General features: G+C 40.7%; 1 protein-coding gene across 3 annotated transcripts in view; it reads left to right on the plus strand.

Annotated features, from left to right (window-relative positions):
• Positions 1 to 15,780, plus strand: part of DERA (deoxyribose-phosphate aldolase) — a 57,322-nt gene extending 41,542 nt beyond the window's left edge. For all 3 annotated transcript variants that reach the window (XM_055809014.1, XM_027782845.2, XM_027782846.2), the window contains exons 7-9: positions 7,583 to 7,695; positions 11,392 to 11,541; positions 13,309 to 15,780. In XM_055809014.1, the coding sequence (XP_055664989.1) occupies positions 7,583 to 7,695; positions 11,392 to 11,541; positions 13,309 to 13,365 (320 nt within the window). In that variant the 3' untranslated portion in view covers positions 13,366 to 15,780. The remainder of the gene's footprint in view (positions 1 to 7,582; positions 7,696 to 11,391; positions 11,542 to 13,308) is intronic.
• Positions 15,781 to 17,451: the final 1,671 nt, after the last annotated feature.

Consider the following 17,451-nt stretch of genomic DNA (forward strand, 5'->3'; position numbering starts at 1 on the left):
AGATGCTGGACAGATTCTGACGGTGGCATTAAGACATGACTTTTAAATCTCAAAAATCAATCCTGCCTTTCTCTGGGTTAGGGTTGGAACAGACTCTTAAACTGCTTTTAGCATGAGGTGTTGAAAAACACTCAAAATGACATTGAAGTTTCATGATTTTGGCTGTATAATGTATAGTTTTTTTAAAAAATCTTTAAAATTCATAGCACCTTCTTGATAAAGTAGACTGATTTTCTACTTGCTCTGTTCAGTGTGGAGTATTTCCAAATGGGTTTTAAACAGCTATTTCTTCAATTTGAGTAATTTTGTTACAAGCTAATAAAGAATATGTAAGCATACCTGAGTTTTAATGTTAACATATTTGTTTCAAAGTTGGTATCAACATTAAAAAGCACAAAGCTAAATGTGATTGCTAAAATGTGGTATGCAATATGCCACGTAGTGCTGTGATTCTAAGCAGCCATGCATATTTATTATTTTCTTCCAAATTGCAGTGCTATTACTGGTAGATATATCAGGGTTTTAGCCTCAGTCTGTAATAACGTCATGTACTGGACAACATTTTGTGAGACTGAGATGTATTGATCCAAACCCAAGAATGCCAAGAGGGAAAAAGCCTGACCTAGATCAGTGCTGTTTTAATTATATCACAGTTTAGGATAGTTTATCATTGTTCAGATTAGTTTAAGTGTGAACAAGTAAATGATGCAATACAATTCAGTGTTTGTAACAGAAGCTTAATGAGTTAGATTTTCAAATCAAATCTAGTTTCTCCCACAGCATTTTGCTTTTTCACCCAGCCTAGCAGGAGCATGTGGCTCAGTACTGAGAACCTGAGTGCCTGCATCTAACCTGAAACAAGAGACTCAACTTTTTTTTAGCAGCAACCTGTGTGTTACTGGCAAAGGAATGAGAATAAATGTTATGGTTCCTTCTCAAACACGCAGCATGCCTTTAGCTGCTGTATGTGGGACACTAACACTGCCAAAGCAGGGAAAGTCACCATTCCTTTCTTAGCCCCTGACCATGGCCATATACTTGTGTTTTATAACCTTTAGCTTTTTTTAACCAAATGGTGACTTTTGGATACTAGGGCAATCTGCAAAACTCAGCCATCACTATTTTTGCAGCAAGGAGTCGGAATGAGGTGTTGAAAGATACGACTGCCTCTTTTGTAGGTAACTGCTGTGTAATTGTGGGGACGGTGGCAGTGATGGCAGAGAGGGAGCAGGTCTGCTGCTTTGTGCCTCCATGCGTGCTGCAGAGCACTTCCACTAGATTTTATGCAGGTACTGCAGCTACTTTCACCACTAGCACACTATCTATGCTTTTTTCGATTGTTTGTGGTTCTTCTACTCCCTTCCCCTTATCCTTCAGGTATTTTGGTAGCTCATGGAACAGCCACATCTTAAAGCCAATGGTAACCAATACTCTTTTATCTTCTTGTACCACTACTGCTACTCCTTTGACCCTGTTCACTCCTCTCTCCACTGGATAACATGCGCCACAGCTACCTGCTTCTGTTTGGTCATGTGTATTGTGCTGGAGGAGGCCACAGATTAGGGCATTTGGGGCCGGAGCTGTGCCACCAGCACTGCCTCCTCCCGTGGGTGCACACTGCGGTGTGCTCTTGGGCTGAGCTTGTGCTAGAGCAGAGAGGAGATTTGCACGGTCTCTTGTATTTTGTGCCTTACTCAAAATCCGAAGAGTTGTGGCAAAAAATAGCCTGCAGAGTAGTCTGTAAAGGAAGACAGGATTGCAAGTGGCTAAGTTGAGAAGAAAGGTGTATTTTTTCCTCAGTGATTTAATAGTAATTTTAGGATTAGGTGTTGGAATGTATTGATTTATTTCTTCTTTCTACCTTTGGCTTGTCATGTGTCATTAGGCAAACTGTATAACCAGTTCCAGTAATGCCATCTGCAAAATTAAGTAAGGTTAATATAGGTCATACACTGTAAAGCCCTTGAGTGTAATACATGGTACACAGTTTTAAAGAAGAAAAATGAGATCTCGGTAAAGAAACACGATATTTAACAAGCAGATAACAATCCAGGAATTCCTTAAGCTTCCCTGTGGTCCTACTAGTCACTCTTGGAAAGATATCCTGCTGCTGCTTCTTCGGAGAGGAAGAGAAATGGCTGTTCCAGCAGCACGTAATTGCCTGTGCTGCTCCTGCACCCTGGCATCTCCCAACACTGCTTCTGCCTGCTGCAACATGGGAGGGGACTGGAGCATGTTTCCTCCTGTGCTTTAGTGTGGTTTGAAGCCTAAAGCCAAGAACCACCATTCACAGGGATTCCAGCTGTGGCCTTTGAGCCTGGAGCACGTGTCAATTATTTATCTTCTCTTTCACCATACCAAATAGGGATTGGATTGGAAGGAATGCTCTAAAAATAGCAAAAGCCCATGCTATATAGCCAAGCAACAGAAGGTGGTATGGATCTTTCTGTTGAATCTTCTAAAGAAACACATTTTAAATGAATACACAAGAAACTAATACTAATTAAGTAACAGTATTCTGTGGAGACCTGTGGTAGGCACTATAATAGTGCATTAGCAAGCTATGCATAATTCAGCAATGCTGAATTCTTTCAGGTGTCATCTACAGGGGATTTTGCATAAGTATGGTCTTAATAATTTGTCCCTTCGTGTGCATGTGTAAGTGTTCCTAAAGGCATCATTTGGCCTGCATAACACCTATTACTGGAAGTGGTATGCAAGAGAGGAAGCATCCATTGAGTGTTGAAAACCAAGCTGAGATGATAGGATGGGTCATTAGAAAGGTTATCTTACTTGTAAACAGACATTAAACATGTAGCCCTATGATGTGATTTTTTAAATATTCTTTCCCCCTCCATGCAGGCACTTTTCCAAAAGGTATTGCAAAAAATAGCAGTTCACAAAAGACCAAGTTATAAGCTAGCATTTTAAAAAATGGTCAAATGGACAGGCATGTGAAAACATGCATAGGCATCTAACCAAGTGGTCTGGCAGTGGAGTTAAAGCTACATGGTGAGCTACTGCTAAAGTGAGTTGTCACAGTTTTGTATTCTCTTCTCAGTGGCAAAGTTAAGCTAGCAGGGAAAGTATTTTATCTTGCTGCTGGAGTAGGATAAGGACATGTAAGTGGACAATTACTGACAAGAATTGGCTACTACATTAGCCTTTTATATCTTGCCCTGCCTCATTTTCAGAGGGTAGATAACTTGGTTGCCCCTAGTCAGGCAAATTGTGTGTAAATCCTAAGACCCTTATTTCAGGTACTCATAAAATAGAAAGATGATTTGCTAATGGGACATCATGCACATTTGATAATGTACTATCCTGTCATTGCTTACCTTGTCAGCACAAGCACCAGGGCTTTTTCAGGTCCCCTCAGCAGCATGCTCTTTTTGCCACCAGTCCTAGAAGCCCTGGAAGGGTACGTGTTCACCCTACGTCACCACATATTGCTATATCTGAGTTGCAGCAACCAAGATAGTATTTGTGCTCATTGCAAGTACTTACAAAGTAGTGTGGCATAATTGTCCCTCTGCAAGCGTGTCACTCTAAACTATTGTTTAAAACTGCCAGACGCATCTTTGTTCTTTATTAAGAGTAAGGCAACAACACAGTCTGTAGTTACCAGGAGATAATCATTCCCCAAGGGCATTCGAAGCACTTCACAACCAAAAGGTTGTGATTACTCCACGATTGCTATACTGCTTATTATTCCTTATTGCTTAATTATGGAACCAGAGTGTGCTTCCTGGGTACTGTCATCTAAATAAGATTCTCCAGTTCTCGTGCTCTGCTTCAATGTTACGTGGACTGGGAAGCTTTGTAGCATTTTGAGATGATAGAGGGGATAGCAGAGCGGCAGGCCAGGCTCTTCTGGCCTTCAGGAACCAGGACATTAAATCCCTGCCCTGCCAAATGCTTGCTGAGAGGCCTCGGGCAAGTCACTCATCTTCTGTATACTTCAAGCTTTACACCTGTGCTCAGGTGCTACCACAAGTAAGGCTGTGTGAGTATCTAAAACAGAAATGATGTAATGGACTTCATCTTGACCTTTAGGTATACGCGCTGTGAAGGCACTGATTTTCTTTTTAGCATGCGCACCTTCACCTGGGTTATTCTGAGTGGTCCTTGGTGGATTGCAGTGGCTGAGGGTCGTTTGTGTGTAGGGGGTGAGAGTGCAAGGGAAGAGGGCATTTAATATCTTAAAATACTCTACCTGATTTCACAAGATGTGTGACTGCAGCCCAGGTGGTCTGGCTGCTGATGACACTGAGAGCTCGGTTGCTCTCAGCCAGAGAGAGCCTCTCAAAACAGAGACTGTGGCACTGTTCACGTTTCTTGAGGTTTATTCAGATTTCCATCTCTGGTTAAAGCAAGCTGATGGGGTTTGTGCGTGTCAGGCTGTGATGCTGTAGTGTATCACACACAGGTGGGTTACTAGGTTGGCAGCCAGCCCACCTGAAGTGGGCGCGTGATGCTGCTGTGTTTCAAAAAGGCTTTGATGTCGCCACTCTGGACTGATTCAATGAGTCTTACATGAGTTGCTGCCTTTCAAGGCAGCGCACTGTTGTGGTTACACATTGGAAGAGAGTAGCGAGCAGCACATTTTCCAGGCTCACTGAGCCTACAAATCTACCCTGAAGAACTATTTTTTTGAAGTCTTTGTTTTAATGTTTCATTGAATCATGTAACCTACTCTATGGAAAAGGAAAGCCATCCAGCATGTATTTTAACCTTACAACTTGATTTTTTGGGTGTATACATTTGTAGGAAGATGATAAGATGGGTGATAAAACTCGGTTTGTAAATCATCACCTGTTTCCAGATGAAACTCCTGCTGAAGTTCATTCCTTAGTCTTGTTTTTGAAAATCTGAATAAGAAATAAACTTGGTGAAACTCCCTTACACGGTTGGCGTAAATTCAACTTAATGAGGTGCTTTTTATGGTAGTGGTCAGTTTTTAAATCCCTCTTTTCATTCCTGAAATCTAAACATTAATAGCACCTTCCATTGTGGTGCTCTCTGCTAACATGCGTCTTCTGTCTTCTGCGAGAGGCTGCATGCAGTCCCGCTGGCAGGCTCTTGTGTCATAAATAGAATTTGTTCAGGAAATAAAAATTTATTGTTTTCATTGTTAGAGGATGCTACTAAATTGGCTGTATGTTTGTCTAATAATCACATCTAAAGCTGATTATTCTGGTAATAGCCTTAAGATATTATATAAAAATAAATATATAAATGCACTACTTTTGTACTAATACTAGTTTTTAATCTCTTCTTGTTTCTATGAAGTCTGAATGAGATTTTCAAAATTGAATAATAATTTGATCCGTTAATCTTTTGAAGCTAGTAATTTTATTTTCCCCTCTTTGCAGTCTCTGAGGCTCGCAAATGAATAGAGCTTCATTACTGGAGTCTGCATTTAATAACCATTATCCATTATCTTGTAATTAAGACTCCCTGTAACGAATCATGAGGACAATGCAAAAATACATAGTACATTTCTTTAATGAACTGGAAAATGTTCATCTTGTTCTATTTAGTAATGAGTTGCTGAATAGTCGTTAAATCCACTGGAGAATAGAGCTAGATGGATTTTGAAGACTATCTTGAGTTTGTGGTTAATCTATTAGAATTAAAATTTCATCTTCTATTTTTATCAACAGCTGATTAGAAGTCATTCTGTTTGACCAAATTGATTAGAAGACCATATACAAGGGCAGCTGTTGTTTAATGAAAGTTTTTAATGAAACTGTACCATAGAGACTTGTAATTATAAGACTTATAAAAGCTTTGACTTACCTTATACTAGAAAAAATGAAAAGTATCGCACTGAAGGACTTTAAGTGCTACATTTTGAAAGGGAAATTAAAAATACAATTTGGTGATGTTGAAGTTTCACTTCCACTGTTACTTGTTTTAATATGACTATCAGATGTCCATAGTGTCTCTCTGGAAGGGAGTAGCTGAAATATGTAACTCAATTGTCTCTCCTATGTGCTCCATTCTTTGCAAAGCTCAATCAACTATTAATTGCCTCTCTTGCACGTTGCACTTTCTCTGGAGTTAGAACTTTTTTCACAAATAACTGTTTCTTTTTAGAATGGGAATTGTTGCGGGAGGGTGCAATTTAATTACCAGTGGGTGCCTAGTCAGTGCCTAGGCAGGAAGCCTACGGAGAAAACCGTGGTCTTACAAGACGTGATGCTAGCGATACCATTCGGTTATGTTTAAACCACAAGGCACAGAAACATGCCTGGCTTTGTCTTAACTTTCCACCAGGCTGAGACCTCGCTGTATGCCAATCGACTGTGTCATCAGGAAGATGGGTCTCTGGAGTGTGCCACAGCACACTGTCAAAATGTAATCTAGGCAACTCTTTAGTTTGAGCCAGTAGTGAAACTTTCCTTGCTTACTCTAGGGGATGTTGTAGAGGCATCATCATTCAAATAAGAGAGAAAACGGACCCTAAGCCAAATTTGAAGTGGAAGCAGATGCAGTTCCAATTGACTTAAGTGGATGATGCACTACTACACGATGTTTGAATTATTCCTCTTCTTCTCCCGATTACTTTTGATAATTAATGATCCCACAGTACACCTTTTCTAAGTGGGTTCCCTGGGATGAAGTGCGCCCTAATGCAATTAAAGAAGTTTTGTCATTGTATTGTGTCAGTGCAGGATCATACACTGCAAAGCAAATTTTTTGGTTAGTTTCTTAGCTTTTTTGTTACATTGTGCTACAGGATTCATTTTAAGCTAACCTGGAACAGCAAGAATGCACAAGAGCACGACACAAGTATTCAGAACAGGCAGCGGATAATATCATTCACAAGTGAGAAACCAGGAAAAAAAAAAATAAGCCAAGGCTAACTCTCCTTCCTTAAATAATACGGATGTTTTGACCTTGTTACTGCATTATATTGGACCATGGCTTTTAAGTAGAGTAATTTGCAATGTTACAACAGCAAAATGCATGAGAAGGGGGATTTACCTTTGTTTATGGTATGCCACAGCTGGTTTTGTAAGTACACGTGGGATTTCTTTCACTTCAAACAGCTGTGGGAGATACAATAGTAGGCTGTCAAATATGAGACTAAATAGAGTAAAATTCAATGAAAAAAAAAAGAAAATTGTTTCTGTTTAGAAAGATCCATGTGGAAATAATAAAATTGTGATTTATGTGCAAAATTTGCTTGGAGGAAATAATCCCCATTGTTGTGGTTAATCAGACACATTCCTATTCATGTATATATACATACTTATTGAGTGTCCATACAGGAACATATATTATGTTGGACTGACCTGAAGACATTGTTGATCTAATAGCTAAAGCAAAGAACTAAGAGCTGGGATGTTCCTTTAGCTGCTGGGATGTCTGACTTTCTCTGAAACCAGATGGGTATCATCCTGCTCTAGCCTCAACCAGAGCAAGGTTAGCACCGACACCACAGGGACGTACGTGTAAAGGAATGCTTCCTAATTGTTGTGAAGAATAAGAACATCTTTGGAGGGAGTGAACTATGTATATGCAGAGTGCTTCTTGTTCTAAAACTACAATAAAGCTTTTTACTTCCTTACAGGTTCTGATTTTATAAAGACATCTACAGGAAAGGAGGTGGAAAATGCAACCTTTCCAGTCGGAGTAGTTATGATGAGAGCCATTAGAGAATTCTACTGGCAAACTGGCAACAAGGTAATTCTCACTATCTTATAAAAATTAACCAAACACGCTCACTCAGAAAGAAATGAAAGTGTAATCGCTTCAAAATGCAGTACATATAAATCCACATAGATTAGCTTCCATGGCTATATGAGCAATAGGTAATGGGACTTCTCTCTTGTATGCCTCATTGGATTTGCTAATATTTGTATACTTAAAAAACCCCCAAAAGCCAACAAAACACTTTTGGCTTTCCTTCCTTGAATAAGTGTCACTTCATTCCTTAAAAGTTCATGAAATTTGATGCATCCCTTGCTGCATTTGGATTTGTTTTGTTTCACCATTTAAGGTATTTAAATGTTCATCTCCATTAATAACAGGGCAAATCTTGAGCTGACCGTGACTAGTGTACTCCCACAAACCTCTGCGGAGCTATATAAATTTATAGCCATCAAGAGTCTGTCCAGTGTACACAACTGTTTTTTTAAAATTTTTTTCTGGCAACCCAAGGGATAAATTCTGCCCTTTCCTCCCTCGCCAGAGGGGCTTTCCAAGGGGACAAGAAGGCATATCCAGTTGGATCCTGTTGTTTGGGAGGGAGGGAGGGAGGAAGGGACAGGGCCTGGAAGAACATTATGTTCTGTTACAGAACATTTTTGTGTCAAACCACTGTCAAGTGAGGTCAGTGAAAGCAAAGAGCAGCAGGAACCATAGGGCAGAGCCAGTGATGAACTCTCTGTGCATCCATCCTTGCACTGAAGCAATGAGACAGGAGGAGGTTATACAGGAACGCTTAAGTCACCTCTCACCTCCTTTATCCACAGGCAAGTGGGGGCTGCCAGTTAGATCTGGTGCTGGTGTTCAGCAGAGGGCTTTGTCCTCGCCTGCAGCCTCAGGGAAGGAAACTGTATCCCTAGCTGAGACCCTCTCCCCATTTCTGGGTCACCCTTCTGTCCTCTCCACCTCACCTTTCTGTCCCTTCTGCAGGTGGCCTTTCAAGGTATGATGTTAGGACATGGGATGAGAAGTGGGATATGGGCTCAGGTGGCTTCAGGGGCTGTTGGAGTTTGAGGAGCACACGACAACAGGGTAGACGTGTCCATCTGCTCTCTGTAGTCATCTAGATGAGGCCAGTGTGGATCCCTGGGCTGTCCTCACTCCTCCGTTCCCCAGCCTGCATCTCTCTCTGCCACGCAACTCAAGCAGCTCCCATCGTCTTGCTTCTGCGGGAGCATCCTCACTCCTGCCAGGCTGAGCCATATCCCTGGGACCACGTGACTCACCTCAGTGCCTGTGCTGCTCACGGCAGCTGTGTGCCAGAGCTTGGGCTCTGCTGCATTAACACAGCTTTGTACCTATAATTGGATATAAATGTTGAATTCACCTTTTTCTTTAAAAGGATGCATTCATGGTATAAAATGTGTTATTAAGAATGAGTGGTTATGTCTGTGTGCATGTGTGTGTCAGTGAATTAGATGTAAACTGACTTTATGTGATTTTATTAACTGAAGACAATATTATCAGTGACAAGAGATTTCTAAATGGTTTCTTTAACAAACTAATTTTGCTGCTGTAGGGATGCTTTCTGGCAAGGCGTTGGCTGGGAAAAACAGGTTAATACAGAAATTAAACTTCTTCGAGGAAAGGAACAAGTTGCAGAGTAACATTTATTGAATGATAAGCTGTGGTGGTGATATGAAAAGTGTGCAATATAATGGGAAATAATCTTTTCCTGTCATTATTGAAAGACATACATAAATTGGTTTTTCTGTTGGGAAAACCCCCAATCCAGAAAAACTTATTACTTTTAATAATATAAGGTGAAGAGAAAATTCTTGAGGAGATGAACTTATTAAGCAAAATAATGAAATGCTGTGAAACAGCAGGAAAGTGGTAGCTGGACTTTGTACAGCTCTTGAATTAAATTCCAACCCCCCTTCCTTTTTGCGTTTTTATGGCAGTCAGATGTGCCATTTGGAAAGCGGGTAAATGGAGGAGAGGACAGGCTTGTCTTTGTCAGCTTTTTTGCAAAGAAAAGAGCTTTCCGAATTTGCTAAAAGGAGAAGGAATTCTGCATGATGTTTTTAATTCTCTTATTAACTCTATTTTACTTGTTTTTGCCACAGATTATCTCAAAAGAGCTGTAATATTTCTAGGAAGAAATCTAAATTTGAATTTCATTAGAATTTCTCTTCCTGAGGGAAAACACATTCCCACTATTTTAATTTATTGTCTAGAAGATGCTTTTCCAGTTGCTGTGTATTAAATTCCTTTTGAAAATCTAGTGTTAACAGATGTATGCATACACTCGTGCACCCATCCATCCACAAAAAACAGTGTTCATGTTTTGGATTTATCAAGCTTTTCCTGTTATTGTTCTTTATAATCTTATTGGAAACATGCTGTTATCACAATGCTTCATTATGAGAGAAGGATTTATTCTGTGTTCGTTTGTCCTGAGATCACTATAAAAAAAATATGACCAAACGATTTAAAAACAGATGCTTTTGGTTCCACTGTTATATCCATAAGGCACAAAAAAATCCTCAATACAGTGAGGTTTCAGGAACATATACACGGAAATCAGAACGATAATTCTTGCAGAAGGAGGCTGATGGGAAGGAGTACCCAAGCTAAAGGTTTGTGGCAGAGGGAAATGTAGAAGGAATCACTGTGCGCTACAGTACAGATCATTCAGATTTTTATTTTTTTTTTAGTGCAGAAAAGTATTCCTAATTCTTGTTTTTGAAGAGTTCAGTAATCTGCTGCAGGCCAACATTTCGGCTAATGCAGGTGACAAATTGTTTTGTACGGGGTTTGATATCTGCATGTCACAAGCTCTGCGTCAGAATGAGATGTGTTTAAATGGCACGTAACCAAAAGACTGGCATGAGGCATACATGCCAAGTCACCTCCGTGCTGGCTCTGCACTGCAGGTTGATCATGGCATTCAAGGCATGCTTCACCTCAAAGATAGGTTCTTCTTGGCATGTATGCCTCTGCATATGTGGCATTTCACCTGACCGTGTATGAGACATATGTCACATCAAGTGTCTGAAAGCATATCCAGAATGTATTGGGAGACAAGTTTTGCAGTTCCTGTGAAACACAAAACTTTCAATTTATGGTAAAGACAGACCTAATTTAAGTCTCATTTAGAAAATTTTAGTAAAAATTAAACCACTGATAGGTTTGAATATGCAGCCCAGTCATGTATAACTGTAGTGCACAGGCGTTTTATAATGTACAACCATCTCTCACTGCTCTCCACATGAGTTGGCTGGCTCATGTGCTTTATTTCAGCACGTTTAGTGTTATGTTATTGCACGTATATTTGTTGTTATATATTTGGAATTAGTTTGTGACGTGGGCAGTAGGTGATACACAGGCATCCCAGGTTCTGCCTGAATCCCTCAGCACTACAGGCAAAGTACTCCCATTAGACCTCAAGCCCAGCTCCTGAGAAAGTGCACTGGGGTCAAAGAAAGCATTACTCCCTCAGTTGCTGTCCCTCGTGATGAAAATGTTATCTTTCGCAGTGATGGCTGTGGCTTGATAGCTCTCAGCGCTAGTCCAGAGTTTATACTGTTTGCAGTCAGATACATACCGAGCAGAGTTGTTACGTACACCACAGGCACTTAGAGACTGCAGGTGTACAAATGCTGATTGCTCTTCTAGGGTTACTGATGAATGAAAATGTGTGTTGCACTTCTTTTTTCCTATATAAAGGTTGGATTTAAACCTGCTGGGGGCATTCGGACAGCAAAAGAAGCTATTACTTGGCTTATGCTGGTGAAGGAGGAACTGGGAGTGGAATGGCTAACACCAGAGCTCTTTCGCCTGGGTGCCAGTAGTTTGCTGGAAGACATTGAGAGACAGGTTAGTTGTTTAACAGTTTCCAGCTTGGTGGAGAGAAAAAGTAGTCTTTCTAAATGTGCTGGCTTACTGTTTTTGCAGAATATTCTTTTTGGTGCTGTTTAAAAGATAATAGAGCATACATATAACTAATTATTAATGATAGGTTCACTTCCAGCCCAGTGTTTCTTTAAATTTGGCCTGTCATTTACAGACATTTGGGACTGTCATATTCCACCAGCTGGCAAGTGCCTGGGCCAGCTTTGCAATGCAGTGAGCAAAGAGGCTCAGTTTGCATATATATGGAGTCTTTTGCAAATACATGGCAGTGCACTCCCCTGCACTCCTGGCTGCTGCCAGTTCAGCTGACCCTCAAAATATCTCACAGACCCTTTGTATCACTGTGCCCCAACTGTTCGCAATACATTTCCATGCTTTGGAGAAAGTCACATCTCATGCTACATATGGTACTGCTTGATATAGAGTAGGTTTTACATATTGATTATTTCCTGGGGAAGAAAAGCAATTGCATTCTACAAAGCCTCATTTTTCTAATTGATTTTATTATTGTGCAGGCTGGTCACTGTGTTCGCTGGCAGACAAATTAGTGTATGAGGTGCAGTGGCTATGTGTAGTTCCTGGTGGGAAGAAGGGTTCTGACCTCACTACCCATGACCTGCCTCACTGGCACAGAGTATCAGCCCTGAAGGGTACAGCATAGCTGAGAACAGTGCAGTGTCATAGGAAGTACTAAACCATTAGGGCTGCTGGACTTCACTCCTGTGTTCATTAAACCCAGGAGATGAGGTGATGCTAGCTTTAACCAAGAAAATGGTCTGAGAGTCCTTGTGCTGTTGCTGCTGGTGGGAGAACATGAGATGTAGTGGATTTGGGGGAGAAAAAAAAAGTGTCAGTCTGTTCCCTCTTCCCACCTTCCCTAGCAGCTGAAAAAAGGACATGTCTGAAGAAATACAGAACAGCTGAGAGATGTCAGGTGAATATTCATGACTGTTGAAAACCCCTGGCTCACTCCTGCAATGAGAATGATATTGGCTTTCTTCACTGCCAGACTACCTCTGCCTCACTCTTGACCTAAAATCATGTCTCTGCTTATGACAAAGCAGCATGAACTTTCTTGTTTCCACTGCTGTCACTGCTGTGTCTTACAACACAGCCAGTGATTGTGTCACACAGTTTTTTCCGATTTCCTAAGGGTGGCATCATTTTATCTGACAGGGATCGCACAAATGCCCCAGTCATGACCAAAGCTCTGCTATACTGTGCCATCTAAAAGCACGTAAAATAAAATGTCCCAATCATTATAATCAATAAAACAGATAGGTATTAAAAAAAACCAAACAAACACAGAAAATGGAGAGAACACTCCCTCACCTCCAAGACAATACAGTTAAAAGATTAGTTTGAAATGAGCCATATAAAAGCATAAGCAATTTTGGATACTTTGAATATCACAAAATAATACTGAAAGCATCAAAATGAGATTACAATAAGAGTAAAGCATTGTCTTCTACCTGGCTCTTTTTGAAAGCTTAGTTAAAAGCAGCAAGAATCTTTGCTTTTTTCTTTTTTTTCACAAGCAGAGCAGCAAGAGCCCTTAGTTCAGATCCTATAAACAAGTATGTAAAGGTATATTACATCATATTTTATGCACACACACACAAACAGATATCCATCATCTTCATCTGGCATCACTTTAATTTGTTACTTTCTTGACACTTTCAGATTTATAGTCATATATAATTCCATCATAAATTTTCTTTTTTCTTGCAGATTTTCTATCATGTGACTGGCTCTTATGCACTTCAGCATGACCTGGCAATGGCTTAGACACAAAATCAACTCAAGATTACTTTTACAAAAGAGGTCTTTAAGCATACAGCATTCACAAGTCTTCTGACAACCAAGTGCATAGGATAGAATTAAAGGCCTAATTCTCCCTTCTTCATATTTTATAGTATTTAAAAATATGCTCAAGTCTGCTGGTTGTACTTGATCCAAAAGCAGAAAAAATGGTAATTCTAAAATAGTTAAATAGTTAATACTTACAGATTTGCAAAGTTAATCTTGCAAAGTCTTCCTCAGACCAGCCTGAAAAGCTTATTAATGGCAACACTGAAATACTATGAAAAAGATTTAGGTGGCCTGGTAACACTTTGCAGTCGCAGAGTATGAAATATCTATGGAATGTTTCAGATTGCTAATTAAGAGCTATAGATCTTGGAATAGCTTTCCATTCACCTTAGACAAAATCTACTATAGATGTGTTGCACTGTTAATTGTTATGTTGATTCGGTTTCAGGCATTGTAATCTGAGAAAATGAAAATTGACTATTACTTTCTTTTATAAAATGTCTCTGTAGCAAAAAAAAACCCGCCTTTTTTTTTGTGTGTCTTTTTTTCCCCCAAACTTGGGCACAGACATCCATATTTAGACCCTTGAATAAAGGTGGCTTGATTTCTAGAACAGCTGAGTATCCACAGTTGCTCCTGAAGTTAATGGGAGCTCTGGGTGATCAGAACAACTGAAAATCAAGCAGCCTCTACATAGGTGCCTAACTATGCATTCAGGGACCTATTTTTAGGCATTTCACTCTTAAAATTTTAGTCTAACTTGCTTAGAAGCTCCCATTCCTGTCTCCTGTCATTTTAAAACACATTCATGCAAATCTTTCCATTTTAATGTAGGGGGGTTTGACTGTCAGTTTGCAGGTGTCACTGTTATGCTGGTTGAACTTCAACTTTGCCATTCTGAAAGCAATTCTTTGATTTAAAAGGTGATTTGAATTGTGTCCTATACAGGGGGTACAGCTTTAATGTAAAAAGTACTTTTCTCAGAGCACATTAAGAACAATACCGAAATCATAATCACCTTTTGAATATCAGACCAGAGCTAGTAGATTCATTACTTCAGAACTGCATTCTGCTCACTAACCAGAGTTGTACTAAAAACTTAATTATCTTATCATCTTGACTAGTCTCACTGACTTAAGTAGGTCTCATCGGGGAAGTAAGAGGAGGATTTTGCTGTAAATCAAGCCACAAGTTAAATTCATTACAGAGAGATCTGTGCTTCATAAAGATAATAACTCAGTTATTTATCTGGTTATACCACCTGAATCACTAGTGCTCGACAGAACACCTTGGACAGATAGGAAAGTTGAACAGGAGAAAAAAAATATCAGAGAAAAAACATATACAGAAATCAAAATCTTATATGCAGTGCTCAGAACTAAAAATAGGCCTTAATTTCCCAGGAAGTAGTTAATCCAAGGCTCAGCCTTTTTCTGGCTTAGGTCTCACCACAGAAAATGAAGCTGAGCTGTGGCTGTATTATCCACACATCTGTTTTCCTGGAAAGTGGCCTTTTTTGCCATGGGTACTCCTTTTGATTTCACTGCCAGTTTCTTGAAGGAAGAATCCATTGGCTCTTTGCATATTTAGAGGAAAATTCTGCTGCTGAGCTTTCAGAAATACAGAGCCTGTTGTGTGCAGTCAGCTCCTACCAGGTGCTTGCCAGGGTGACCCTCTGCCATGCCCTCCCAGCAGCCATGCACTGGGTTTTGCTGCTCTTCAGCTATAGCCGTAAAAATGTTGGAGTGCATTTCAATACGTTCACAACAGAAATATTTACTTCACTTGCAAAGTACACTTTGTGGTTGGTTGTCTTTTGGACCTTTAAGGCGAAGCTAGAAGCTATTTTTGGGAGATGCTTTCATTTCTAGGTGAAGGACCCTGTGTAGTTCCTTAAAATCAATGAAGGTCCAACTTTGCCACCTAACTATTTAATGTGAGGGCCTCTGAGAACAGCCTCACTGTTTCCATGGGAGCTGCATGTCGATTAATTAACTTGCCAGGAGGAATTGTTTATATTTTTGTCAATGGCTCCCTTCATGTTGATGTGCACGTGGCCTGCTGCTGGTTACTTTGCTTCAGACGGAACAGGCTCCATTTGCAGAGGGAGAGGTTCCTTTTCCTGGAAAGCCATGTGGATGGAGGATTTTATGGGAACTACAACGCGGTGCTGCTTCCCTTTCCCATAAACATTGCGAACACACCGATGTGAAATACTGTGCAACTCCAAGCCAACCAGTGTTTTAGGAGAAGCTGGACTGGAAAGTAATTTAAATATTTTTTCCATTGAAACCTTTAATTTGGGGGGTGGGGTGGGGAGTGTGTGTGTGTGTAAGAAAAAATGTAAAGGTAACAATCTGTAAACACATCCAAATAAAGACGATGCTGGTTTTGGGGTGGGGTTTTTTCAAGGAATAAGCAGAAGGCTCAGTGTTAGAGTGACTGGTTATCTTTAACTTCTCTTTCACTCAAGTGCGCTGTATTCATATTGTCTGTGGTTGTGGACCCCCAACGTGACCCAGAGCCTTGTCTCTCCCCCCCGCCCCCCCCAGAAGCTGCTGGTACCAGCCAGGTATTGGTCTGTTGACAGTCCTAGGCAATGCAAGGGGATGAACCTGGGCTAGGGGTCCCATCAGGAGCAGCAGGGACTGGGCTGGAGACATGTGACAAGGCATGTCCAAGGGGCCCATCCAGGAGATAGCTACTGACAGTGCAGGTCTGAGGTCCATCCCAGAGGTGGAGGCACAGCTGGAGACCATCACTTCTGCAGCATAGCTCAGGGAGCTGCTGAGGGCTGTGGGCTGAGCTGAAGTGGGGCTCCTGCACCCCTGCCATGGGTGGGGGGAGGCTGAGCAGGGCCAGAGCAGTTGCTGGTCTTATTCCAGTACCGAGCCAGTTGAGAGCGAAGAATGTGAGGTAGAGGGACTAACATGCATTTTAAGCTTAGGTGGGAGGCTGGTGTGACAGGACCTACACCCCCACCCACAGGGAACTGGAAGTGCCTGCAGTGTGGTCTCCTAGGCTTGCTGCCCTTCCCCTTGACCAGCACTTCCACTGTCTTCTATCTTTCCTGTCGCTGATGGCTGTTTGCTGCTATTTAGTTCTGTGGTGATGGGGCGGTTGTGATTTTTCGAGGTTGCTGCAGCTGGTTGTCAGTCCTGCAGACAACTCATGAAAGGCGATGGGGACCTGAACCCAGTCGGGAACCAGGGCGGGGGCAGCGCTCCATCACTGCATAGACTTTGGGAAAAGTTCAGATTTTGTGTTGTGCTTCAGGCCATTAGAAAAGGAACAGGCAATTATGTGCTCCCATCTAAATATGTTTCAGAGTATAACTTATGTTTTGTGCAAGTCAGTCTTGTATACTAATTTATTATTTTTGTAACACTTAGTCATTTAGGATTTTAAATAGCTTCATTTTGTAGGCCACATTACTTTGCAAAGAAGAGAATAAATTCAAGAAGAAAGTCAAGCAGAAACTGCAAATCTAGAAGATTCTGCATCAGTTTATTTACAAGAAGAGGGAATTGGGAGAGAGGGTAAGCTTTTTTCCTGTTTTTTAGGAAACAAAGTTATTAAATAGTAATTATATGTGAAGTGTACATATCAACTGGGGCAAGTAATACTTTGATATCTTTATTTCATCAGTTGTATAAGTTCGTTCTTTCATTTCCTTTGTGAAGCAGGGAACATACATTACATACCCTAGCACATGCTGCTGAGACAGAAAAAACTGATCTACTTTTAATTTTATTTTGCTCAGTTGGAACTTTGGCTCTCTGCCTCCCCTGGGGGGAAAAAACACAAAACAACAATAGCAAGTTTTATCTAAATCTTGGTGAGCTTTTGCTGAAATTACTAGAGCTGACATCTGGATGATATGTATAGTGTGCAGTAGGGGTAGAAGGAGGGAATTGCTTTTAATTAGATGTAACCTGCCCAGGAGAGAAAGACAGAATTGTCCATCTGGTCAGTCATTATTTAATAGGGCAACCAAGGATAAGGGTATTCCTAATATGCAAAGTCACCATAGGTAAAATTACTGATTAACCATTTTTATTA

The sequence above is a fragment of the Falco peregrinus genome, chromosome 6 (assembly GCF_023634155.1).
Source record: "Falco peregrinus isolate bFalPer1 chromosome 6, bFalPer1.pri, whole genome shotgun sequence".
NCBI lineage: Eukaryota > Metazoa > Chordata > Aves > Falconiformes > Falconidae > Falco > Falco peregrinus.